General features: G+C 36.2%; 7 protein-coding genes across 7 annotated transcripts; 6 read left to right on the top strand and 1 right to left on the bottom strand.

The window, feature by feature from the left end:
* Positions 1-1,766: 1,766 nt before the first annotated feature.
* On the top strand, positions 1,767-3,509 carry KQ657_004598 (Ca(2+)-binding ATP:ADP antiporter; the record flags this gene model as incomplete). The annotated part of the gene is made up of 1 exon (XM_043195267.1): positions 1,767-3,509. The coding sequence occupies one exon, from the start codon at positions 1,767-1,769 to the stop codon at positions 3,507-3,509; it is 1,743 nt and encodes a 580-aa protein (XP_043049933.1).
* An 87-nt stretch (positions 3,510-3,596) lies between these two features.
* KQ657_004597 (uncharacterized protein) lies at positions 3,597-4,295 on the bottom strand (the record flags this gene model as incomplete). Its single annotated transcript, XM_043195266.1, has 3 exons — positions 3,597-4,071; positions 4,182-4,195; positions 4,281-4,295. 3 exons carry the CDS (start codon positions 4,293-4,295, stop codon positions 3,597-3,599), a joined length of 504 nt encoding a protein of 167 aa, XP_043049932.1.
* A 132-nt stretch (positions 4,296-4,427) lies between these two features.
* PMS1 (ATP-binding mismatch repair protein) lies at positions 4,428-6,872 on the top strand (the record flags this gene model as incomplete). The annotated part of the gene is made up of 1 exon (XM_043195265.1): positions 4,428-6,872. One exon carries the CDS (start codon positions 4,428-4,430, stop codon positions 6,870-6,872), a length of 2,445 nt encoding a protein of 814 aa, XP_043049931.1.
* Positions 6,873-8,227: 1,355 nt separating this feature from the next.
* On the top strand, positions 8,228-10,933 carry KQ657_004595 (uncharacterized protein; the record flags this gene model as incomplete). The annotated part of the gene is made up of 1 exon (XM_043195264.1): positions 8,228-10,933. One exon carries the CDS (start codon positions 8,228-8,230, stop codon positions 10,931-10,933), a length of 2,706 nt encoding a protein of 901 aa, XP_043049930.1.
* A 2,417-nt stretch (positions 10,934-13,350) lies between these two features.
* KQ657_004594 (uncharacterized protein) lies at positions 13,351-14,402 on the top strand (the record flags this gene model as incomplete). The annotated part of the gene is made up of 2 exons (XM_043195263.1): positions 13,351-14,154; positions 14,388-14,402. 2 exons carry the CDS (start codon positions 13,351-13,353, stop codon positions 14,400-14,402), a joined length of 819 nt encoding a protein of 272 aa, XP_043049929.1.
* A 3,505-nt stretch (positions 14,403-17,907) lies between these two features.
* KQ657_004593 (uncharacterized protein) lies at positions 17,908-19,499 on the top strand (the record flags this gene model as incomplete). Its single annotated transcript, XM_043195262.1, has 3 exons — positions 17,908-17,915; positions 18,145-18,152; positions 19,192-19,499. 3 exons carry the CDS (start codon positions 17,908-17,910, stop codon positions 19,497-19,499), a joined length of 324 nt encoding a protein of 107 aa, XP_043049928.1.
* Positions 19,500-23,356: 3,857 nt separating this feature from the next.
* On the top strand, positions 23,357-25,669 carry KQ657_004592 (uncharacterized protein; the record flags this gene model as incomplete). The annotated part of the gene is made up of 1 exon (XM_043195261.1): positions 23,357-25,669. One exon carries the CDS (start codon positions 23,357-23,359, stop codon positions 25,667-25,669), a length of 2,313 nt encoding a protein of 770 aa, XP_043049927.1.
* Between the last annotated feature and the right edge of the window lie 212 nt (positions 25,670-25,881).

Genomic DNA, 25,881 nt, shown 5'->3' with positions numbered 1-25,881 from the left:
TACAGAAAGCACTTCTTTTATAAATCAATCATGAACACATACATTTAATAAGATGCTATAGGTATCATCTCAATGATAATTTCAGAAGTTGTAGGTTTATTCTGTTTAACACCCTTTGTCAGTGGCATCACAATGAGGGCAGAATACGTCCTTGGCCTTTGAGTAAATCAAGTACATAGCAGTTGGCCTTGAGGCATGTAGGTGATCGTTGCCGTATCTAAGGAAAATATTAACTAATATCTATACTTTTCAGTAGCTTGTAAAGGTTATTATTTAAATTATAAGTGTACGAATTTGAACTGAAGTACTTTCCCAGATTTAATAGGGTCTCATCGTTACTAAAAGGACTCGAAAAATATAATGCGGTAGTAAGCACGTTTAGTGAAAGCTTTTCTTGAAAACTAATTTCTTTTCTCTATGAAGTCATTAGAATAGTCGGCGCAGTATACTTTTAGAATGCAGAGTTTGTAAGTCTGTTAATATAGCTCTCATGTAAAGTGTTATATTGTTTTCTTGATCAATGCTCTGCTTTAAGTTTTGCTTTCCAATTATGTTTGCCATGTACTTGATATCAAAATCTTCTAATTCCAAAGTGAGCAACATTAAATCGTTTTAATGTAGCTATAAGTAATTGAATACTAAGTTTGAGCTTAAAACTATATCGTCTATTTACACTTTCAATTCACTAGAATGAGGGTTGAAATAATCTGAGTCTGAGATTTTACTAGGACAATCTTGACAAAACTATTTTATTGTGACAAAAAACAATTTAATAAATCAAATTAGCGCTCTTTAGCTTTCTAATACATTGAATTACCAAGTCTTTGATACCATGGACGCCCAGGTACCAGTTAGATCTGGTTCTCTTCTAATTTAATATTTATGCGACGAATTGTAATTTCAGATGGGTGCAAAACTTTTGGGATTACTGGGTTGTCAAGGTTACTTAACTCATACTCCCACAAATGTATTTTCCACTATTGGTAAGTAGCTAATGGATTTTAGGTTCGATGTTATTTAGAACATTATAGATTTGAACTGGGATTTTTTTTTATTTTCCATCATGTGGATCCCTTGAACAGCTACTGAGTACATTTTGGGTAAAAATGACAACTCTATTCTTAAAAGTTCAGTATGGGACACCTTGCTACACATGGATTACCATAAGCATCGAAAAGGTTTAAGTGAAGATAGTACACTCAATAATTACGAGATAGGCTTAACGAATATGTTGGATTGGTTCAACCAGAGGTAACTATCTAACTATGCCGTTTATTTGAAGGGGGTTGATGATGTCGTATTTTTATTTCACAAAGAGAGTATGTCGCAAATAGTGACGTACTCAAAGGTTAGGCTTTCAAATTACAGGATTTCAATAGGTTGGACACGGTCAACACTAAACAACCATGTGCTGTTCTCCGAAAAGAAAGAAAATCACAAATGTAGCTCAACTCGAATGGTAAGACATTGAGATTCCGTTTGAATATACAGTGAAGTATATCAATGGAAAATTCTTCAATGCCTGCGTTTATTTTCCCCATACTTCAACGCCTTTCGATGACTTCGCACTTGCCTTGCTCACAAAAGTATACTAACCTCTTGTGGGTGATGATTTTTGTGCGATAATAGTGTTTTGACCAAAGAGACTTTTTTTCGTTTTGTTGCAAGACGTAACTTAGACCACAAGAGAAAGCACACTAGTTTGGTTATTGTATTCATCACAAGCTGCCAGCTTTATTTGCATATATTAGTTGCAGGAGTTGATAATGGGACTCTTTTCATCATTTCCTTCGAAGCTGACGTCAACAGAGACAACGCCCAACAATGAAATTGCAATTGAAATAAAAGACACACTGGGGTTAAGTACTACCCCGGAGATAAATGTGCGAGATGGAGACGGGTCAACAAACGGACCTGTTACCACCAAAATAGTGAGAAATAAAGAGTACAAGAACTTGTTCAACAGATTAGATGTGAGTAGTTGTGGGGAAGTTACTTTTGAAGACTTTAAAGAGGCTTTGAAAGCTTTGGATCATCCTATTAGCGGGAATGAACAATTAGTGGAGTCTGTATTTGAATCCTTTGATCATAATAAAGATCATAAGATAACTTTTGAAGAATTCAAATCTTATTTGGCTATTACAGACAACCAAATAGAGAAGGGCTTCAACGTCATTGATGCCGATCATGACGGGAGATTCTCCAGGGATGATTTCAAAAATTATTTCTACAATAGATTAAACTTGCATCCAACAGATCAAGATGTTGACCAATTATTTTATCAAATGGATAGTCATCATGATGGCTATGTTACTTATGATGAATTTAGAGAATTTCTTATCCTAATGCCAAGGTTGAATGGATCGAGAATTAGAACCGCATTTAACTATATTGTTGAAGAACTAGATATTTCTTCCGATGGTGACGTTACCTTAATCAATCATTTCATTAATGGGTTTGGCTTTTTCCTTGCTGGAGGTTTATCTGGAGTGGTTTCAAGAACATGCACTGCACCTTTCGATAGAATCAAGGTATTTTTAATTGCTAGGACCGATTTGACATCCACTGTGTTACACTCAAGAAGAGAAATTGCTAATCAGATTGCAAAGGGGACCGTTAGAACTAAGATGCAACAAGCGAGAAAAGCTTTGCACTTGCTATCAATGTCTTATGAGGCCACGGAAGCTTTAGAGCCACCAAAAAAGGTTAGATCCCCCATTATACAGGCAGCAAGAACAATTTGGAAACAAGGTGGCCTTAAGGCATTTTATGTTGGGAATGGGTTGAATGTCGTTAAAGTGTTCCCTGAATCTGCTATGAAATTTGGTTCTTTTGAAGCTGCTAAACGGTTTTTTGCCAGAATAGAGGGTGTTGATGATACTGCAAAGTTATCGAAAGCCTCTAATTACTTGGCTGGTGGGTTTGGAGGTGTTTGCGCACAATTTACAGTTTATCCAATTGATACTTTAAAATTTAGATTGCAATGTTCCAATCTTGATTCCGATTTGAAAGGAAATAGATTGCTTATTCATACAGCAAAATCAATGTACAAAGATGGTGGTCTTCGAATGTTTTACCGCGGTTTATTTGTTGGAGTCTCTGGTATTTTTCCATACGCTGCATTAGATTTGGGAACCTTCACATCCATTAAAAATTGGCTAGTGAAAAGAGAAAGCTTAAAATATGGTGTCCCAGAAGAGGATATCAAATTGCCCAATTACATGGTGCTTACTTTAGGTGCGTTATCAGGTACTTTTGGTGCAACAATGGTGTATCCTATAAATTTGTTGAGAACTAGATTGCAAGCTCAAGGTACTTATGCTCATCCATATACCTACGATGGATTCAATGATGTCCTAAGAAAAACTATCGCTAGAGAGGGTTATGGTGGGTTATTCAAAGGGTTAACCCCTAATCTTGCAAAAGTGGCACCAGCAGTGTCTATTTCTTATTTCATGTACGAAAACTTGAAGTATATGTTTGGCTTGGATAGTCAGGTTCGAGGGTAAACCTTTTATTTTGGCTTTGGTTACAGTCGATTAGCTTGTACATAAAGTCATAGCAACAAATTTTATTTACATATTCAAAGTATATATTTATTCAACGGAGTATTCATTATGAACGTCAAAATTCAAGATTCCCATGCTTGCATCACCAATAAGCACCACTTTAGATTGAAATTGATCAGTCGCGTCTTCCAACTTACTGCTTACTGAAATTTGTACCCAATCATTATCTATCCCCTGTAGAGATTGAGTTTCATTAGCATCAATGAGAACTTTGAAAAAGAGGTCTGGCAATTCAACTTGTGACAGACATATTCGTTTGAGCTCCTCTATGTGCTTGAACAATAGTGTTTTCAATTGAGCAAATATATCGTCCCAATTGATTTCCTCAACGTTAATGGGGGTTTCGTCAATAGTTACTTCATCTTCTGTTTCAGTACATAAGGAAGGTGGCAAGTGTGTTAAGCCCAAACTGATCAAATCATTGAATTTAAGAATATACTTTTCACGAATCCGATTGCTCTTGGTGGAATACAACGCAATATATAGCGAACCAACTTGACCACTGGTGGGGTTTTGTAGTTGAATCTTGAAAAAGCTCTGAATTAACCCAGTAAGGTATTCATTGAGTTTAGGATGCCGGGAACGATATGCCAAGATATCAAAAGATATTACTTTGGAAAACAGCTCTGTTCGATAGATATTGCGATAATATAGTATTTGAGATATCCATATATGTATAAACTCCAGTACTGCCCTTATTAAATTTTCTACTGTTAGCTCTTTCATGTTGAGCTAAAGCCAAGTATCAAGGTTTGAAATATGGGGTAAAATTACGAAAAACAAGCAGACGCGATTTGACTTTAAATCGTCAATGGTAAACATAAATAAACCATCTACTCAAGTGCACTAGTTGTTACTATGGTAATTTTGAATATAAAGCCAAGCGATGTCGCTCGAATAACTTCAGGACAGGTTATAACTGATCTTGTATCGATTTTGAAAGAGTTGGTGGAAAACTCCATAGATGCTGAAAGCACAAAGTTAGAAATCATATTCAAGAACAACGGTTTGGAAAGTATAGAAGTCATTGATAACGGAGTGGGCATAAAAAAAGAGGACTATGATAAAATATGTTTGAGGCATCATACGTCAAAGTTAGAATCTTTGGAGCATCTTGAAACAGTGGCTACTTTGGGGTTCAGGGGAGAGGCGTTGGCATCGTTGAACTCTATTGCAAACCTAACACTTACTACGTGTACCAAGGATGATAATTCCAAGGCCAGTCAATTGAAATTTACATCAATGGGTGAATTGAAGGAAACGAAAACTGTTATTGGTGGGAAAACGGGTACCCATGTTAAAATAACGGATATTTTCCATAACTTGCCCGTTCGTTTCAAGAGCTTAGAAAAGACAATAAAAAAAGAGTATAATAAGGCGATCACATTAATTATAAGTTATCTATTGATATACCCTCAAATTAGATTCAGCATCTATAATCATAACTTAGCCACAGGGAAGAAGAATTTGGTTATGGGGACACAAGGACTAAAAAGATCAACAACACTAGATAGTTTACTTGCTGTTTTTGGAAGCAACGGATCTTATGGGCTTGTGCCACTTGATATCGACTTGAAAGATTTGGAAGTTAATTTCAGATTAAGTTCCGGTGTCTTTCCAGTAATGACAACTTTAAATCTCAAATTCGAAGGATACATATCAGATAAATCATTTGGCATGGGGAGATCATCCAGTGATAGACAATTTGTTTACATCAACCGACGTCCAGTAACCAACAAAAGGATACTAAAAACAGTAAACGAAGTTTACAAACTGTTCAACCATACACAATTCCCAGTAGTCGTATTGAATATTGTCATTGACCCTCAAATGTTAGACATTAACGTCACTCCTGATAAAAGAACTGTGTTTATAAGGCATGAAGACTTAATTAACGATGTTTTAAGGGAAGAATTGTCAAATTTCTACAATTCACTGAGTATTTTAATACCAAAGAATGCTTCTAAATCGTCCCAAGAGTTTACGCAGAACAGTAATAGCAATATCACTTGTTTGCAAAATTCAAAGGTTAATGTCACCATTGCTAGCACACCATGTGTAGAAGAAGGCACTCTGGAGTCTAGTAACCATGATGCTCACATATCATCCAGTGATTCAAAATTTTGCCCCAGTGAGAATAAAGACGACGACGCAGCGGTGATCCTGGCCACTTTAACTGAGGAACCTATGGAGGATAGTTCAAGACATTCATCGCCAGAATTTGCTCAGGATAGAGTGGAGTTAGATAATACTCCATCTGAAACTCTGGAACCAACTACTCTTAAACGAAATCAAATAGATAATGATTTTCATGTCGAATCAGATAAGACATCTCTGTTGCCGTCACTTTCAACTTCAACGATTTCAAGGACTAGAAGCTTGAGATCAAGAAGCTCTAACCAATCAACTCTTGAATCAAAGTTACAAAGTCATCCCAATATTATAAAAAGACCTAATGAAAGTCCCCCTCGAAGCTCAAGAGAATATGATAAAAGACAGAAAAGACATATTTTAGAGAGCGACACTCACTGTTATAGTTCCAATATTGATGTCTCAATGGATAAAATCAAGGACGCAGTCCTCAAGTCAACAAGATGGCAAGTCAATGATTCTGGCGTACCTAGAAATAAAATTCGAATTCAGAACATTGAATTACAAGAGGAGCAAGAAGAAAGAATGTCCTATACAGTGTCTAAAGAGGATTTTTCAAGAATGAATATTATTGGCCAATTCAATTTAGGGTTTATATTGGTTAGTAAGGATAAGAATTTGTTTATTGTGGATCAACATGCTTCTGACGAGAAATTCAATTATGAGAAACTAATGAGGGAGACGGTCTTCCAAAGTCAACGATTGGTGGCACCCAAAGCATTAGATTTGAATGTCATTGACGAAATGACAGTTGTTGATCATATGGAAATATTTACAAAAAATGGATTCGTGCTTAAATACAATCCTGATAATACTCCTGGGAAGCGTATACACTTAGTCTCCCTTCCGGTATCTAAGAATACTTTGTTTAGTGAGGATGATTTATTTGAGCTTATTCACTTGATTAAACAGGCACATTCCAGAAAAGGTAGCCATATAAAATGCAGTAAGGTAGAATCCATGCTCGCTATGAGAGCCTGTCGAAGTAGTATTATGATTGGTCAGCATTTGACGGGACCTACAATGGAGAAAGTGGTGTCAAATCTAAGCACATTAGACAAGCCTTGGAATTGTCCGCATGGAAGGCCCACAATGAGGCACTTATTAGAAGTTGAACTTTATAAGGGGTCAATGCAGGATTATGAACTTTAGCTAGTTTAATACAGTATAGCAGTTCACGATGAATATTTTCCTTTAATGTTGTTTCATACATTCTCAAAAAGAACGATGAATTCATTTCAACCGAATGAGAGAATCCAAAGAAATAAATTAGACTTATCCTTAAGTCCGAAAGATGGGGTGCGTTTTTCTTCTGCACTTCGAATTCAAAGATGATATGAAGGTTGATAGAAGCATGTAATCTATTTTAAAACTCAATCGATCAGAAAGAATCTCGCTTTGAATATACGAGAACACTTCAAAAGTTATTTTCGGAATCTTTGGTTCTATTTCCATCCACTAATTTTGGAATAATTCTAAGGTCCCAAGATTTCAACTTCACTTATTGTTTAACTTTAAGCCTCGCTAAGATTAACTTGATGCATATTGCGCTAAAAGCGCCTTTTTGTTGATAAGGTTGGTAGTTAACCATTCCCCGCCGGCATGTTCATACTTAAGAAGACACTACCGAATTTTGCTTGGAAGACCCGTATGACCTTTTAGCGAGGGGTGATTTTCTATACGCTTGTAGTTAGCTTTCGAATTGCTTCGGTAGCACCCGTGAACATGTACTTCTGCGTAGGTGCATAGAACGTGTATGGACCAAAGGTAAGGTATAATCACAGGGATGTTGCAAGGTCGAGGTACAAAATATACGAGATAGTCCACTTCACGTAAGGACTAAATTTGAACTGGATTTAGTAATATGAACCACTATTGACTATAAATAACGAAGAGGTATATTGATAGCGATGGCTATGACAATATAGGAAAGATTAGTTTTCGAATCTGTAGATTTTTTTTTTTATATACCTCCGTAATAATGTAGAATTTTGTTAAACTCTATTCAACTTCGGCCTTCGTTTGTTTATGTGCAGAACAACGAGCTACTACAATTCATCGATCTAAAAGCCACCCCACACAATTTATAAAGGCGTGCATAGCAGGCAAGCATTTATACATCCCAAACGACATGAGCATTAGAAGGTACGTTGCCATGCTTCTCAGCCATTCCTTATTGTTACTAAAAATAAAATGTCTATTTAATAAATGCCAAGTTTATGGCAAGTACCACATTTGGGAGTTCAGTTAGTAACAGGCTCATTAAATTTTCTTCTAATGCCGTGGGGATCCAAATGAAGTTCTCATCTAAAAAATGTGACACAAAGTCCCCTGTCCTGATGATTCTGTAGACAACTTACATCGAGTGGTGCAAGATATCGGGTGGACCGAATGAGAAAAAAAACATTTTCTACTTACATTTTGACGATTAAACATCAGTTCAGCACGCCAAGAGCGGCGTCCGACTTTCACAACGCTATCGAGGATTCTCACGTTCATTTTCCATCATGTACGAACGAAAACACAGAAGATCCCATAAGAACTCCCGAGATGGCTGTCCAAATTGTAAGGTCCGACGTATAAAGTGTCCTGAAGACCTACCAAGTTGCAGTAATTGCATCAAAAAGAACAGTCGATGTGGGTATCTTGATTACCCAAAGGAGAAATTAGAGTACATTCGTCGAAAGAAATCTATGGAACGAGAACAAGGAGATTTTATGCCTCTGGTGCCTTACTTTATACCCCCTTCGCAACACTATGGCGATGGTGACTCCAAATATTTTGTTTATAGAGGGGCTGATAGTTCTGGACCGTCAGTAGGGGTCAACAGTAACATTGATGTTGCTAACTCTTCCGGAGTGGGCTATTGTACATCTTCAAACGATAATAGCCCCTATAGTTATTTCAAAGGCGATTGCCATACCAACAATACGGCTGGTTCCGTCAATTATCCTAATAGCACCATCAGTAATGGAAAATCAAATTCGGCTAGTTCGTCTGAATCTGGATCTATACCGAGAAACAACAATTGCAATATGCCCACTGATTCAAATAACGAGGGTGTATTCTTAACGCCTACCATGGGTAGTTCTCTGACTGGCCAACTTCAAAATTCACAAGCAAGTGCATATGCAGACTATTCGTATCGACCGCAACCACCATATGATATACCAAATTCACAAGCAGACTCAAATCTGACCATTCCTGCTTATTTAAATGGTTCCAATCCACAACACGATCAGTATCGTTTCCAGGTGTACCGTGAGTTGTTTCATGACTTTAACCCCGATTATTGTGATTTCACTTTTCCAGAAGCAACAAAAAACAATACAAGCCACATAGATTTGTCGAATTCTGAAAGCTTTTCCATCTTTAATACTGTCTCTTCAAATGAGTCACCAACTTATGCAAGTCCAACATCTATTACCACGCTATCTCCAATTCATAAGTCTACACAAGCATCATCTACCCTTGCAACTTCATCAGAGCCGTCAGAGCATTGTTTTTCCTCAGAGGAAAGCCGAAAGATGACCTCTACGACACATGAGCATCATAGACAAAAAAGCAGCCGAATGCTAGCACTGAGTAAGGTTGTCCATTCCACATTTCAAAGAATAAAACTGAGTCCACTAGAATCCAAATTAGATCTACCAATGCATCAAATTCCTAATGTGCCAGTTTGGAAACCTGATTTTGTAAAAGCTTTTACTTTTGATTTCTTACTCAAAGCAAGATCTATAAAATTGTACTACATTTATGCAATTGACAGAGCAACGTCAACACTAGTAATGGGTATGGCAGAAAAGTTCCAATATGCAAAAGCGTCTGAATCAAAACAATTATGTTACAATGAGGAAGATCTAAAAGTATTGAAAGGTAAAGGTTTCATGATATATGGTGCATTGATAACATATCTCAGAAGATCAATATTGAAGATGTCTCTTCAGTATCCGTTAAAGGTATCCTTTTTAGCCACATATTCATCCTTGGGTCAACGTCAATCTTCAATGTTAACTTTTCAATTAATGCAAACAGGAACAATGGCGTTGATCAATAAACAATTGGAAATTGCTCATTCAATTGAAATGGTTTCAGGCAGTACACTTAGGTTGATTTCGATGTTGATGGGTATGGCAGGTACTTGCCTAATCCCTGACTATTCCATTGATATTTTGCACCCCATATTAAGAGATTTAGAAATTTTCATCAACAGTATAGATAAATTGGCCCAAAACGGATATCCATTATCTGCTTTGGATAGAGGGATTCTAAATCATGATTGTACTCGACTTCGTTCATTTTTGAATAGTTTACTAAGTGAAAGATACCCCGCAATTCACAATATTAACGAGAATTATAAGCATAAGTATGGCATCGAAGACACATCTCCAAACATTTATTTTACATCACCAACCCTTATGTTTGACATTGCAACCGACTGGCTTTACTTATCACTGGCGATTTTTAATAGGAGTTTTGGTGATAGTATTTTGAAGATGATTGCTTTTTTATTCCATTTTGTTGTTGGTAGAGTTCTTTCTAATTGTTTGACTCCGATATCTAGTATTCATTTATTGGACTTTATGAATATTTTTTGTGTGTTGGATTATCTGAGCAAAGATTTATTGAAAGTATGCTTGGAGAGAATGAACCTCAAGTTTTACCCGGGCCATATAGTTCTGGATGAGAGTGAAAATTACGTGATGTCTCTTTTCCGTAAGTTGATGCGAATAGATCAATTAATGAGTTCTCGATTGGTAATGTATCGGATACAATTGCGTGATCAAACTATTCCTCAAGTTCCTTACTTAAGAACAGTTGCAAGGCAATCTGAATCCCCTGATACTAAATATGGTGACATTGTTGGTTTTACAATTCCCAAACTTTCAAGCAGCGAAATTATGTTGAATGATTTAGGGCATGATATCCCCATTACTGAGAAAAATCTTCCGTACGTACCTAATGGAAAAATTTCGAATCCACAATTTCCCATAGAGTGGTTACAAGGTGATCATTCGGTGTTCATTATCAACCGTGACACTAGCTTCATTTATACCGAAGGGTTGTATTGGGATGATGTTGATCCTAGACCTTTGATAGAGAGTATGTACAGCCCATACGACACTCAATATTGTCTTTCACTTCAAGAATTGAAAGACCGTGCGAAGGAGTTTCAAACAAGTCGTGATGTAGTGGCTAAGGTACTTCATTAAACTGGGAGTTAGCAGTAATAGTTCTGGAGGAGTAAGCTGGCATTGTTATGAAGCAAGCTGAACTGCTGCATATTAGCACTTCCAACTTCGCCAGGAAGGCTAAATTGGTAGAAAAGTTATATTAGACAGAGTAATAATAGTGTTTGCCTTATGTTTTTGATAAACCACTATGAGTTATTAGATCTTGATTTAGGGATTTATCACGTTAGAATCATTGGCGTATGAATGTACTTGGACAAGGAAGTTCAAAATTGTGCTAATAAATCAGCATGCAAAATGTCTAAGACTCTTCATGTACACGTGAAACAATCATTTAACGGGATAAACTATGATAACTTGTATCGAAGACGTGAATCCTCCAATGAAAAACAACATTAGCACATGATAGCACCACCAGGTATAAATGCCAACGAACTAAATTAACTCTATTGACAATCTGCCTACACTCCCTTTCTTCTTGGAATCATCATTAAAGCTATGCAATCGACATGAAAAATCAATCAAAGTAAAAAATTGATCCAGAAATTTTAGTCTCCCCATTGTTACAATATCAACAAATGGAATGAATAGCAAAAAAATACTACGATCCAATGAGTTCCGAGATGCCTTGATTCATTCAAGTTTGGTGTAAGTTCGAGAAATTCAGCACTTCGACAGCTTCTTTTTTCTTCCCAACTCTCTCAAAAATGTTTCCGTTTCACTTTGGCACTTTTGGCACTGTTAAATTTCAATCGATAATGTCTTATAATGGCTCTCTTAATGGAAACTGAAAAGAAAGAAAAAGCTTGGATCAAAGAATTCTTCAAAAAAAGTTCCCGCTAAATACATAAGCCATAGCCATGAACTTTAGTGCTTGGTTTTACGTTGATATTCATTGCACCATTTACAGAAGGCAGACTTTGAACTAAAGGGAATAAATGCTTATCTCTTCACATGAGGTTCATTTTATAAATATTTTGATTCTTTGAGCTAATTTGAGCTCAGATGATAATTTGTAAGTTCCCATGGAATTTTCATTGATCAATCAAGGAGAGTTTTTTTACAGTGATAGTGAAATACTTTATAGCCTTACGAACATATAATTGTACGTTGATTCTAAACTGTTGGAGCTACAGTACGTTAACGTAAATTTCCGTAGCTCTAGAATACCCGAGGTGATTCATAAATGGCCAAGAAGCAGACAGTCGTTGTATTCAAGGTTTACCTGGTTGCAAAATATTCCATTTCTGCCAATGCTTGCAACTACGGCAGTTTGTCTTGAACATACTATTATAAACTTGGCTTTAAAAGCAAATTAAACCCATTGGCCCCTATTTCAGTGCAACTTGAAATTTACATGCAATTTAGAGTCGAACACCCAACCCACTATGGCTCCAATAACAGTACTATGTTTAGTTTGAAATCTCCTAAAGATGTCAGTTGGAGTACTATGTTGCATTCATTATAATGATCAATTTTGAGCTTCCTTTTTGAGGATCATAAAAGCAAACCCGATTTCAAGGATGCATATGCTTTTGTGAAGCCACAAGGCTTCTGCTGTTTAAGGATTCAGTTACGTTCTAAAGGTAGCTTCTCTTGTTATGATAGCGGACACGTGCTGCGTTTTGTTATAAACAAGTTTCAAAAAGTTGAATTCATTGATAAGGCTCTTTAACTTAACCAACTCTAAACAGAGAAATTGAAAGGAAAGCCATTTGGAATTTTAAGAATATGTCAAATTTTAGGGGTCTTGGTCTTATGCAACTGTCCAACGTATATCATTTTTGCCTTCAAAATTATAGCTTAGTTGATGGAAAACAATGCCTGCGATACAAGTTTGTTTGCGCATCAGCACACGTTTAACCATTGCTTGTTGTTTCAATTAGGCATCTAGCTGCCAAAGATTCATCGAAATTGTTTGTAACATCAATTTGGTCTTATAGCAGTATATATGGATGATAAGTTCACTCTTGATGAGTAGTGTACGGGGATCGAAACTCACATAGAATCTGCATAAGAGTGCCAATGTATCCAAAAATAGGAAAGTATTTAACTCCTTCTGGACAGGAACAATTCAACGTTTGTCCCAATTTGTATTTTTCAACCTTTCCACCTTTGTCACATTTCACCCATGATTTATAAGTTGCTGAAATATTGCTAAAGCACAATTATTCGATGAGTGCTTATCCGCAATATATGCATTCCTTTGTTCGTTGTATGATCTATATGAAGGGCTTATTATTTCGATCGACTGCAGATCAGGGTTGCCAGCTTCTCCACTATTTGGGATTGCTCATCAAATTTTAATAGTATGTCTTGCTCTTGGTGTCACCAATCTTTAGTTGCTTATTTATTCCTTATTTGGTGATAACGTTATCTATTACTGCTCCCTAAAGCCATTTCGGCCTACGGTCAACGTGCAAACATTATTCTAAATCATGACATCATTACCAAATGCTATAAAGCTAGAAACCAAGTTTCCTCAATTGCTTATTTTCAGAGATTTTGGTAATCTTCAATTGGTTGCAGACGATCAGCATACAGTGACACCTTTCCATATAATCTACCCCCCCACCAAAATAGTCAAGCCTATCCTATTCAATCCTTTGAGGTTTGGTTCTGGTAATGGGGGTCTTCTCAATATGGCCACCAAGGAATTGGATTCACTGCTTACACCACTGGAAGCATTCTGTTGTCTTTTGGCTTTTGCTTTGGGCTTTGGTTCTGGATGTATGAGATATCTGATGAATCCTCGAATTTTGTCTCAATGGAAGTACTGGAGTAATCAGATTACCCAGAAGGCACTTGCCATGTACTTGTATGAGACCTCACAGGCCAAAGACATCACTCAAACTGTGGTGTATTGCTACTTGCAAGTAGCTTTGCTTTATGCAAGTTCAACGGGTAATGAAATCAAGTTTCTTACTGCACTACAACTTAAAAGGTATGAATCAAATATGAAATACTTTGACCTTAGATTCAACTATAGTTCTGCGGTATTTGCCCCTATTTTGATATGTGGTAATAGAAGTTCTTTCATGCGGCAATATAACCCTAGAATCTTAATAGAATTTGAAGAGACAGTTGAACTTCTACAGCCATTTGTTAAAAAAGATAACGCTCATTTCATGGAATTGAAAAACTTTTTGAACTTTTTGCAAGATATTATTGATTACAAATGCGGCACTATAAATCCTGAATCCTACCTTTTCAATTTTGAAATCATCCACAGAATTACAAAAGTATGGTACCATGTCCTTCCCTCAAGATGCAATTCTACTGCATTATTGGCCGGTGTAAACCATTTAGATAGGGCATTATATGGTTTATTTATTGCTTTATCCAAAATATTAAATCACATACTTCCTTCCATATGCCATATGATGTTGCATTCATTTGATGGTGAAATGTGTTACTGGTACGATGAGGAGCCATTATATAAAGTGCTCACACAGAATACCGAGTTTGACGACAGCTTTTACTTTCTTGAGACATTGCGAGAAATTAACCAGTACAGTTCCAGAATATGTGCTTTTTTCAATACAAGGTGGAATATGTACACATATATGACATTGATGTTTAGATCGAAAAATAATGATGTTGTATATCCAAGAGATACAGCTCCGAATATACATGAGGCGATGATAACAAGATTTCGAAATACAATAATATCCCCTATTAATATGATACATATACCAGCCCTGGTGCTGGCTCAGTTCTTTGAGGACTCCACATTGAATCTAGCAACGATTTCCTCTCAAATTTTTCAAAGCCCTATACCCCATTTCAAGGAACGAAGGGGAATGTCCGCGGATGATTGTTTTAGTAGGAGCAACCACGAGGAAAGGGTTAGTCACCAAATTCTACAAGAGTACATAAATTTTCTTGCTCAACGGACAATTGGTCTGGAAAAATGGAGTTATTGGGTTAAGCAGTTGTATGCTAATTATAAGAGTGTTTCGCTACAGTTAAGCAGTACATATGATGCTCATCCACAATTTGAATTGGATGATTTGTTTCCCAGGATTAACGAAAGCACCAAATTTAATGAGAATACTTGTCTTTATGAAGATGATTTTGATGGACTGATAATTTACAACCACTGTAAATATATCGAGGAATGTGAATTGAATGGTAGTGAGATGCTTACATGTTTAAGAGAGTTAATACACCTTCGCGACTTCTACGTTAATTAAAGGTAAGCTGTATTATTGAGGATGAAAACCAACTTAAAGAAGTTGGGGATTATTTCTACTTTCAGATTTAAGGTGAAGAAATAACTGGAAAGGTTTTGGCTTTTTGGTTATACTATTGCTTTCACTCGAGTTTTAACTTTGAGTGAATTCTTTAATTCACTTGATTAGCCTGCTGCTAGAGTAATCATGGGTTTATTAGACCTGGCGAAATATACCCGCTCAAAATTGAGACCCGTGTGTCTGAGAATTTTTGAACACATATTTGATGTCAAATATCGTTGGCAAAGAGAATCAACGTCTCCTATGTCTAGTGAAAAAGCCTTGGAAGAGCCCCACCATTACAAATTTCTTCTCTGGTTAGCTCATAGACCACCACTTCTTGGCACTTAAGAAGGATTTCAATTTATAAGTAGAGATTACAAACATAAAATGAATACCGAGAGAAAATTTCTGTACCTTGACTCAGTTAGTAAGGTAAATAGATAATTTAGAAGCAGGGTTTACTTTAAGCTCTAACGCATACAGGGAGATATGTATTTGCTACGCTGGCCCTCGTTAACAATTATTTGTCATGCTGACATTCAGATTACAGCATTAGGATTTCAAGCATTTGTAAAAAAGCGAAAATACCAGATTCCTACTAATGAAAATGAAAATGCTTCATATGCCTTGTAATACAAATTGACCGACGCTGTAAAGATTCAAGAATAATGCTTCAAGATAGACAGATTAGATGGCCTGCTCCGAAAAATCCATCTTTGATTCCTTTTTCGCAACCTTAAATTTACCCGAACAAGCGAAAGAAGCGCAAGATATGCTGAACAGAAACATTGCGGATTTCATTTTCGCTTGCAAGCGTCATGATGATTGCACTCAAACTTTTACCAGCCTATACCAGTAAACCTGTTTTCCACAAATAACAGATTTATCATTCGTAACGCAACCAGACAAAAAAGTGTTTCTCTTTCAACGATCGGTGGGTAGATAATGTCACTTTTCAACTTTTGTATTCTGATCAACTTCTGTAAGATTAACAAATACACTACCTAATCTTGCATGCAGTGGTAAAAGGGGACAATCGAAGATTTACACTATCGCTCTCATATCAGCCGTTTGTTAGCTACATGTATCACAATATCGTTTTGAAAAGCTTCAGCTTTTCTTATAAATTTTAGGCTAATTGTAGTTCCAAATAGGTTTTTTCATTACAATAGCTTCAGCTTTCCAGTCAAGTATTACTATAGTAGGAAGTGAGTTTTTTATTCCAACAAAATTCGAAAGCCACTCCCTTACACTGGCAACTCGCACTAAAAAATAGCAAAATGATTAATGTGTTAAAAATTTTGTTGTAACTGGGCTTGTGTTCTTTTTTATTGTTCCGTTCTTTGACTAACCCTTTTTGCATCTACGTAATGCAGGACTCTCTTCTTCAGATTAGGAGCATTTTGTCCTATGCGTTTAAATATTTGTTATTAAAAGCATAGTAGGTCGCAAAAAATCTTTCGTAGAACACATAATTTTCCTTTCTTCCCGAAAGCGACTCATGAAAGTTCACATTAATCACATTTTAGACAGTACCCTAATCCACTTGTGTCTCGTGTTCGAATCTATGAGCTGAGAACCTTTTCTAGGCGAATTAATGAATTGTAGCTTGCAGTCAAATAAACAATTTAAGCAGTATATAAGGTCATAGTTTTTCTTTACTTCTAACTGTTAAGAGCGCTATTGTGACCTCATATGGAAACCGGCATCTACAAAGTATATCTAATTCGTAGCACTGTTTTAATTTTTGTATTTTTTTTATTGTTTCGATTTACTCTTCCGGATTGGGCATCTCTAAAACCTTATACTATTTTCCGTTTGTGAAGTCATTTCGTGATTAAACTTACAATATAAGGCAGTGGATTTCCCATATCGATGGATTATTTGATTACTTGAATCATACTATTTTGACCTATCGTTTCTGAGCTATTTCTAGCGTTCGGGATCAATTTCAATAAAATTCAACATTTAGCTAATCCCGTGTAGCTTTATCGTCCTTCCCTTTCAGAGATTGTTTTTTTTCACTTTAGGAAGTCTCATACACCCAAGATTATCCTAATGCTACAAGAGTATCACTGCTTAGACTTACCACAACGTCGTTAGCCGGAAATATAGTTGGATTATAGCTTGGAAAGCATTAGTAACAAAGTCTGACCTTCAAACGGAAACGAGAAACTCTAAACACAACAATTGAAATATTGCAAAAGTAAAAACAAACATATACTACCATACGTTTCCTTATAGTTATTTTCAAAATCTAATTGCAATTATACTATATTACCAAATACTGCAGTACTTTGAAGTTGCAATAAAGGATGGTTGCTGTGGCTATGCTTCCCAATGCAATCGTTAAAGACGTACAAATTCCAAAAATACATCATCTGCCAGTAGGGGAGGCAAATATCAAGGCATTACTGGTAATCAATGATTCTAATATTTCAAAAACTGTAACAATTGAGTATTCTAATGTTTGGAAAAATCCCTTGTTGGTGGAACTTGTTGTGGCTTTAGAGAATGACTTTGGGATCGGCAAGCTTTTTAACGTACTTTCAGCATTTAGTTATACTTTTTTGCAATCGCCATCACTTCGACTTACTCTAAAACTTCTTACAACTCCAAATGGCCAAAGGAACTCCCTGAAGTCAAAGAGAAAACTACTTCTGGTCCACAAGAACCAGGAGGTGATAAAAAAGTTACGATCAGCAATTTGGTTGTATTACAACAATGCATTGGTTCAATTGAGATTCGCTATAAGTAATGGAGACGTTAAGCTCGTAAAGGCCATTTCAAAAATCCTTGGAGCCGTATCTTTCTACGCAAATACATCGTTTGAAGAGACCACTTTTTTTGACGACTGCGCAATAGGCGTGATAAAGGAATCCTTGAAGTATCACAACAATAGATTTCAAAAATTAGATGGGGTTTTAATCACTCCTCATATGTATCAGTTTAAAGCAAATTGGTTTCCTAATTATAATCCACAAATTCTATTAGAATTCTCAGTAGTTCTAGCTACTTTGAGGCCATTGATGTCAAATGCAAAAAGAACTATTCGTACCCTGTTTTTATGGTTGGACGAATACCTATCGAATCTTCTTTCGACCATTGAAACTGATAGTAGGAATAAACTCTCAATTCCATTAAATTCACCTAAAATGCCAATTTATGCAAGCAAGATCAGAGAATTATGGTTGAACTGTCCCTCCAAATGCCATTTACCAGAAACGATATTTATACCCGAGAAGAGATTTGATTTAGAAAATATTATTCAAGCCATGTACTTCGTCTTGATGATTTTTCTATCTGCTATTTTCCCCACCATAATTGTAATGCCACAAGGAAACACAAAGAATATCAATGCTGAAGAGTATTTCCGACAAGAAGTTATTGACATTGCAAAACTCTCTAAAACTAAATTGGTAATGGCAAATGCTTTAGAATATTGTTGGAAGGCATCCACTTTTTTCTATTACCGGCAACAATTACTATTATTACTTACACTAACTTACAAAGATGGCAAGGGTGAAAAAAACATACACCCCTCAATATCCCAACTAAATTTGAATGAAGTAATGATAGTTGAAATTCTCAAAAGTCCTATTCGGTCTTTCAATTATCCACACTTGCCATTTATGATTCGACAATCATTTCCATTCGTGGATGAATTTATGATCCTTGGACTAGAATATGACGGATTCTACTCTAATAATACTCATCATTATGAAATTTTTAGACGTCAGTTTACTAAAACCCTGATGCTAAAGCCAGATCTCAACTCTCTTACTTCTGCTCAAAGTTCATCTAAGCTGCAAATGAATTTCCTGAAAAGAAATTATAGTGCGGGTCATAAAGATAGAGGAGAGGCTCCCCTTTTACAGACTAAAGACTCAATTATGAATGTTACGAGAAGCCTACGACCAGATACAAGCGGCTCAGTACTTAAAAACGTCATAGATCAGTACACACTTCAAGACACAGTTTTTCTAGATTGCTTGTTGGATAAGTCAAATGTTCAAATTTGGGAACAAAATTTATTTAAAGATTATGAGGAATTCTTATATTCCGATTTGATATCACTGCCGTTACCAGAAAATGTGTTGAAAGAAGGAGCTTTGAAGAAGACTAGTCGTGAGCCTCTTGTAGCGAAAATTAAATTCAAGGAAAAGAAAGCCATGTTAAATCAGAACCTAAACTCTGCTCTGAAAGACTTTGACCCTTCTTTTTTATTAAAAAATGTTTCATTATTTCAAGAAGAAATCACCAGAATCATCGATGTTCATAATATCTTTGACGAGCTTGCTCTTGTTCGATCTCGATCGGCAAAACTATACCAATCAAATTGTGCATAAAGAGAGGAATTTTACTGTATATATCCTTTACATTATGTGAGCTCGTACCTGACCAAAACAGAACCTACAGCAACTATCTATAAGACTTTTTCAAATCAAATTATTGTACGGTAAAAAATTGTTAATAACTTTAGCAAAACCAGTAGTGTTTTTAGACCATATAATACGTTGCATACCTGCAAACGATAAGAATTAATTCCATTCCTGTTTTGGTGGCGAATTCAAACATTGAATAAAAGCAAATACGTGGTCGAGGAAGTGCTGAGATGTCACACATGGGATGCAAAATACCCCACCTACACGAAAAAACAAAATTAGTACAGAGAGATTTCCTATACTAGGTAATATAGAGCAGCTACAGGTATATTGTAGTTATCTGTAGTGAGGTTTCATGCTCCTAGTCATGATTACTTGCTCCATCATAGATAATAACTGCTTCTATTTCATGCTAAATTTAGAACTGAGGAAATCACTTTCAGAGATTCCTTCCCAGTAGTTACAAAGGGCAGATGCAAATGCATATCGTGTAATAAAGGATTCTGGTTGTAAGATTGAGCAGTATTCTTCTATGACATCAATCATCAGAAAAGATATGCGGTTTCATGGTGCTGCACTTGCTTAAATTTGGGACGGTGTGTTCAACACAACTACTATTAACAATCTATTCAAAACTGAGATGGCGTCTGGGAAAGTCTTCGGGACTCTATTCACTTTGAATTTCGATATGAAGTATACTTTTAAAACACTTGCACACCAACTAACTTCATTTCCGTCAAAAGACTAGTTACAAATAAGATTTCCAACTTATTATGTTCCTTTGCTACAAATATCAAAATACCTACATGAGCCATTTATTGACATGAAATTTCATGAGGTTTGAAGATTACAGTTATTCTATTGGTAGATCGTAGCATCAACGCTTCGACCTAAAAAAAAGTGGAGAATAAATCAGGTACTGCCGGGAGAAGATTCAAAATTTCATTCCATTCCGGTAGAGATGATAATCTACAATAACATTTACGTGCAGCATATGTTCTTAAGAATTTTATTGCTTGTACATAATGCATTTGATTGCTTAATCATACATGAAAAATTGAGCTCTGCATAAAAATAATTCCTGAAATCCTTCTAAAGTTTGGTATATTATTTTCATTATATCAAGGAACAAATTGAATCGAAGTATCCTTATTCCATGAGTTTCAAATTGCTTCGTATTCTTTGTTCTTTTCAAAAGTGTAGAAGCCCGAGCCTTTTTCCTTCTCTTTTGTCCCCGTTTTCTGATCTGCATACTAAAGGTACTATCAACTTTGAAAACAACTCTTAAGCTTTGTGTAAGCGTATAGCTAATCCTTTAGACCTTCCATTTCCACGCATAAACAATCATAACAGGCACGAAAGGGAAGCAACTAAAGTATCCGCACACGTAGAAAATAATCGATTCATACAGCATCCATCATTATATGTGCATGTTCAATGTTATGCTCTACTAAATAGCTATGAAAAAGAAAATTGATTGATATTAATGTGAGTGAATTTTGAAAAGTACAAGTTAATAAATTACTTACCTTAAAATTATTCGATCGGTGACACAATGTTCTTTGAACATACTATACAATATATTTAAATTTTTAGTTGCTCAACGAAAAGTATATTATTTTGCACAGGTTCGACTCAACGGAAATAGCTTTGTCGCAACCTTCTTGTCAACTCTTATGAGAATATCAGCCGTAACAATCGGCTTGTTGAGCTTCACTTGCCTTTAAGTTAGCATGCAGAAACTTTAAAAATGCAACGAACAATAAATATTAGGGCAATCTATGAATATTATTAAGGTTAAAGCTAGATGGAATTGGTCTAGATTGATGTGATTCCAAAAAATGGATGGGACAAACCTACAAATTCAGTCAAGCAAAGTTAAATGCAAAAGAAAATCTAAAGTACTCAAAAGGAGAATCAAACCTCCGTGCATGAAACTTAGAGGGGTGTTCCTTATAGCTGAGACGAAGATTTCAAAAAACCCAGAAACTTAAAGTTTTCGTCAGAAGCACAGTGATAGGTCCTAGTGGAGATTACTTATTATGGAATTATGAAACGATAGTCAACTTTTCTAACTTTCTTTCAAAATATTGACATAAATATTTTTTGGACCGCGGAAGCAATTTGCTTCTTTGCAATTATAATGCTATTGTTCTCTACGTAATTTTTGATGGGAAACTGCACAATTCAGTCTTTAGAATGCAAGAAATACTTTACATTTTTGTAAGGAAATGAACATATCTGGCGCAAGGAAAAGGGGCCGTAAGTGTTTACATCCAAAGGGTCATGAATTAACTTAATTTTTAGCAAAGTTTACTAAAAACAGTTACTTTAAAGTGTCATGTACATCTGACTGTATGTTTTTCCCAATGCCATAGTTCGATCTATTTCCCAAACCAGATTGTTCCTTCAAAGACAATATTTTGCAGAACTGAAGTTCATGACACAGCATCCTACAGAAAAGGGCTTTTCCAACCTCAATGAACTTGCATTTCAAGGCGTGTTCTTACAAGCATAGATGACATGCATGTACTATTGTTATATCGTACACCTTAACAAGGCTACCAAACACAAGGTACCATCTGTATTATCTTGTTTGCCCTTGCGGTTGACGCGCTAGGTATTACCCATGAGCATTTATATAAAGGACTTAGGCCATCTCACATACGCATTAAAAAAATGTACGGTGGGCACAATCTGGAGCAAAGTCTACAGTTTCAAGGTGATCACCCATTTCTGAGTAGTAGATATTTGTAGAATATCGTTGGTGTTAATAGGAAACGCGGAGATAATTAACCTTGATTCAAAAGAAGTATGCACCCACTTCAAACTTAGACAGACGAGCTTCAAACTGATTGGGCCACAAAACAATCGGCTATCTGTGCCTGGTTCCCGTTTGAGTTAACTCCGCTTGCTTTTTTTTTTGTAGGGATATATTTAGTAAATGATTTGCCATCCTTCAGATAAGTTACATCCATTGCCTTAGATCAATAGCGCACTAATATTATTCTGTGGGAGAGGTCTGTTGCTGTGACAAAGTGCTTTTAGTGAGACCTTGTTTTTATTGATCGATTGAATTCTGATACACAATTTCCAAGAGAAAGAATATTTGTTTTGATTGTGTGTATCTTTTTTGCTACAACTACCCACACCTCTTCTTCTCTATCTCTCCCTACAACACCGGAGTATATTACATTAACTAGCCTTGAATTTTGAATCGCCTCTGGGGCTTTGATTTATGACAAGAAACTTGAACACAGCTATTGTCACTTGATCCCCAAAGTACAGTCTCATCTTTCCTATTCATTAGTTTTTTTTATTTTAGCCAAGGGTTTTCAGTGCAACAATTGTGGTTTCAGTTGTGTTGTAAAGCCTCTAACTGCTGGGGATTTCATTTTCATTAGCGTTCAGGATATTATATTCTTGCATTTCAAAACGATTCAAGACCAATAAAGGACATCTTTCAACGAGAAGAGGATAATGAGAAAATGCCCCCTCCGGATGACAGCAAGATAACTTCTACTCAGCTACTGTCCGGCCCATTGCATCAGACTTTATCATCAGTGCCATCTTTCAATGACCGAAATGGGTCCCTGATTTTCACAACTCTGGGTTCCTCTTCATCGACCTCTGTTTCATCGGCAAGAAATCATCGGAGACAAAACCGACGGAAACACAAGAACTCAAAGTTGGGATGCTCCAATTGCAAAAAAAGAAGGGTCAAATGCTCAGAAGATCTACCTCAATGTCTAAATTGTATAAAGCATAAAGTCAAATGTGGCTACTTAGACTATACCGATGAGCAAATTCAAGAGTTAATTATGGCAAAACAACAATTTAAGGAAGAGAACAATTCGTTATCCCCTTCTACCTCTAATGGGAATACTAACGCTAAAAAGGATTCGATTACATCAAAAACACCTATTAATAAAGCCGAATCTCCCCTGATAGACCCCAGCCCTCGAAAACAGGCATTGGCAACATCAATTCATTTGGTTGAGTCACCCGAAAATGAAATTATACAGCATTCTACAAATTACAACGGTAATCTACAACAACCATTCGAGACACCCGTCTTTGCTCCTAATGATCTGGATCACTTATTCCAAGATAATCTGCCTTCTAATAATGAGTTACAACTGCAACTACATCATTCCTCGACTTCATTAATGCAACACATGACCATAAACTCTGCACATGTTAGTCCTACTGTGACTCAGTTTACTATTCCTGATTCTTTAGTACACCAAGGAGCAATACCGTTTCCCAAAGCAGTCTCATACACCCCTGAAAGTGTCAATATTATTGCTGGGCAATCTCAACAAATTGGGGACCATCCGCTGTACACATCTCCTTATAGCGCTGCTTCTTCTCCTACAGTTGTCAATACCATAAATCCTTCACAATATGCAAATGGAAATCAAGAGATCTTCACAGCTACAGGTACGACTCTTGTTCAGGAACAACTTGTTCAACAAATGATCACTACGGATTTCGATAATTTGCTTGCACATTCTTCTACAACATCTGATGCTATCATCTATCCCGTTTATTCTATTCAACAACAAGATTCCAACAATGAGAGAATAGTCGAAAGGACTACAACCGTGGCTTTCTCCGGTAGTCTGTCACTGGGACGTTCATCTCTATCGTCACCAACTATCTTGGGGTTTCCTCCGCCTCCATTACCGAACGCAATCAGAAGTGTTACTACTTTCAAGAACATTCAGGCAGACGTGAAGGATTACCAAAACTCTTTAAAGGAAAAAATTGTGAAATTACAGTTGGGCGCAGGTAACCTTTATACTGTCCGAAGAATATACCGTGCATGGGTCAAGACTTTTATTCAGCTTGCTTTTCTGTCAAAAATGATGTTTTCCTGTTTATTGAACTTGACTACCAACTACTTACTATCTAATCCCCTTAAAAGCAAGAAAGCATTAGTACGGTTGTCCCCAGTCGAGAGAGAAAAGACTTTAGATAAGCTCGTGGTTTTGTCTATTAAACATTATGCCCGTGTTATCCGAACCTTAAGACGAAACTTAAATAATAATACAGCTGCTGATATGTGTTCCCGTGTGTCATATGTTTTAAGTATCATGTCAATTTATGACCCAGAGGCTACGAAGAACTCAATGATTTGTTTCAGAGATGGCCTTTTCTCTGTGTTAACGCACACTTACAATAGCGTGATGAGTAAGTGTCGGAATCTATCAGTACAAGAGAATATCCCATTAATTCATTTATTCATGTTGAAGAATTTGCTGAAGTCGGCGTATTACCCTTCATATGACCCCACTTTCCTAAAAGAATTCCAGGAACAGTTATATCTTTTCAGATCTTTAATTGGAGATTCCTCTCTTTCAAGCATGAGTGATATTCTAGATGATTTTACTGCCTTTTTGGATCAAATTTGTCTGAAACATATTCCAATTTTAATTAACGAGGTTGACAACCTTGCAACACAACAGGATCTTCTACTAGACATGCTCCATAAATGGACTAGATTATTCCCTTCCAAATTTGTCTCATACAACACGCAAAGTGAAGACATGATCGAGCAGGTACTCTATCTCTTTTTCATGGCACTCAAACGGATCTTAAACAATATGTTTCCTCAAGTCAGATTTTTCTTCATTCAAGATTTTGGTTCACCATTGATTTTAGAGGTCAACGAACATGATTTCGATTATGATATCTATAAGAATATGCCCACAGAACCTGTTGAGCTTAGTTCTGGTGTTATTCTTCAATTGAATGATATTTTACAGCTTAAGCAGATTTCAGGTTATTTGCTTCGGGTAAATAAGTTCTTTGATAAGCGTATTGCTTTGATATATGGGTTACAAGTGAATAATGACGTTGCCTTCCATATTGAGGGTGATATTCGTGTTTGGAGAGAATCTATAACTTCATTGAGTCAAACTCGAAAGTACTTTGTGGACAGTCTAGGTTTGAAAGAGATATACATGAAATCTTTTGCTCACACATTAATTAGAAGCTATAATTATCCTCGATCCTTTGGAGGAATATCAGAGATTTCTGAAGATGAAGAAATTAGGCAGGACAATCTAGATTTTACAGGCTTAATGCCCAATGGGTTCTTACCAGAAGACCATGTTGGCAAATCATAGGCTTACGATTTTGTTGTTTGTATGTTTATCTTGTTTAATTTTTTGACAAGAATCTTACAAATTAGGTGGGCAGGTACCCAAGAAAACATTCTTTCGCTTCCTGTTTGAAATTTTGAGGGGTTCCATTATTACTTTCCTCTTGTAATAGTAAATCGGTGTATTGTGCACTTGTATTAATAGTATAAATATGAAACGTATTAAACAGAGACCAT

This window comes from Scheffersomyces spartinae, assembly GCF_019049425.1.
Source record: "Scheffersomyces spartinae strain ARV_011 chromosome Unknown scaffold_7, whole genome shotgun sequence".
Classification (NCBI taxonomy): domain Eukaryota; kingdom Fungi; phylum Ascomycota; class Pichiomycetes; order Serinales; family Debaryomycetaceae; genus Lizanozyma; species Lizanozyma spartinae.
This window is presented reverse-complemented; position numbering and strand designations above follow the sequence as displayed.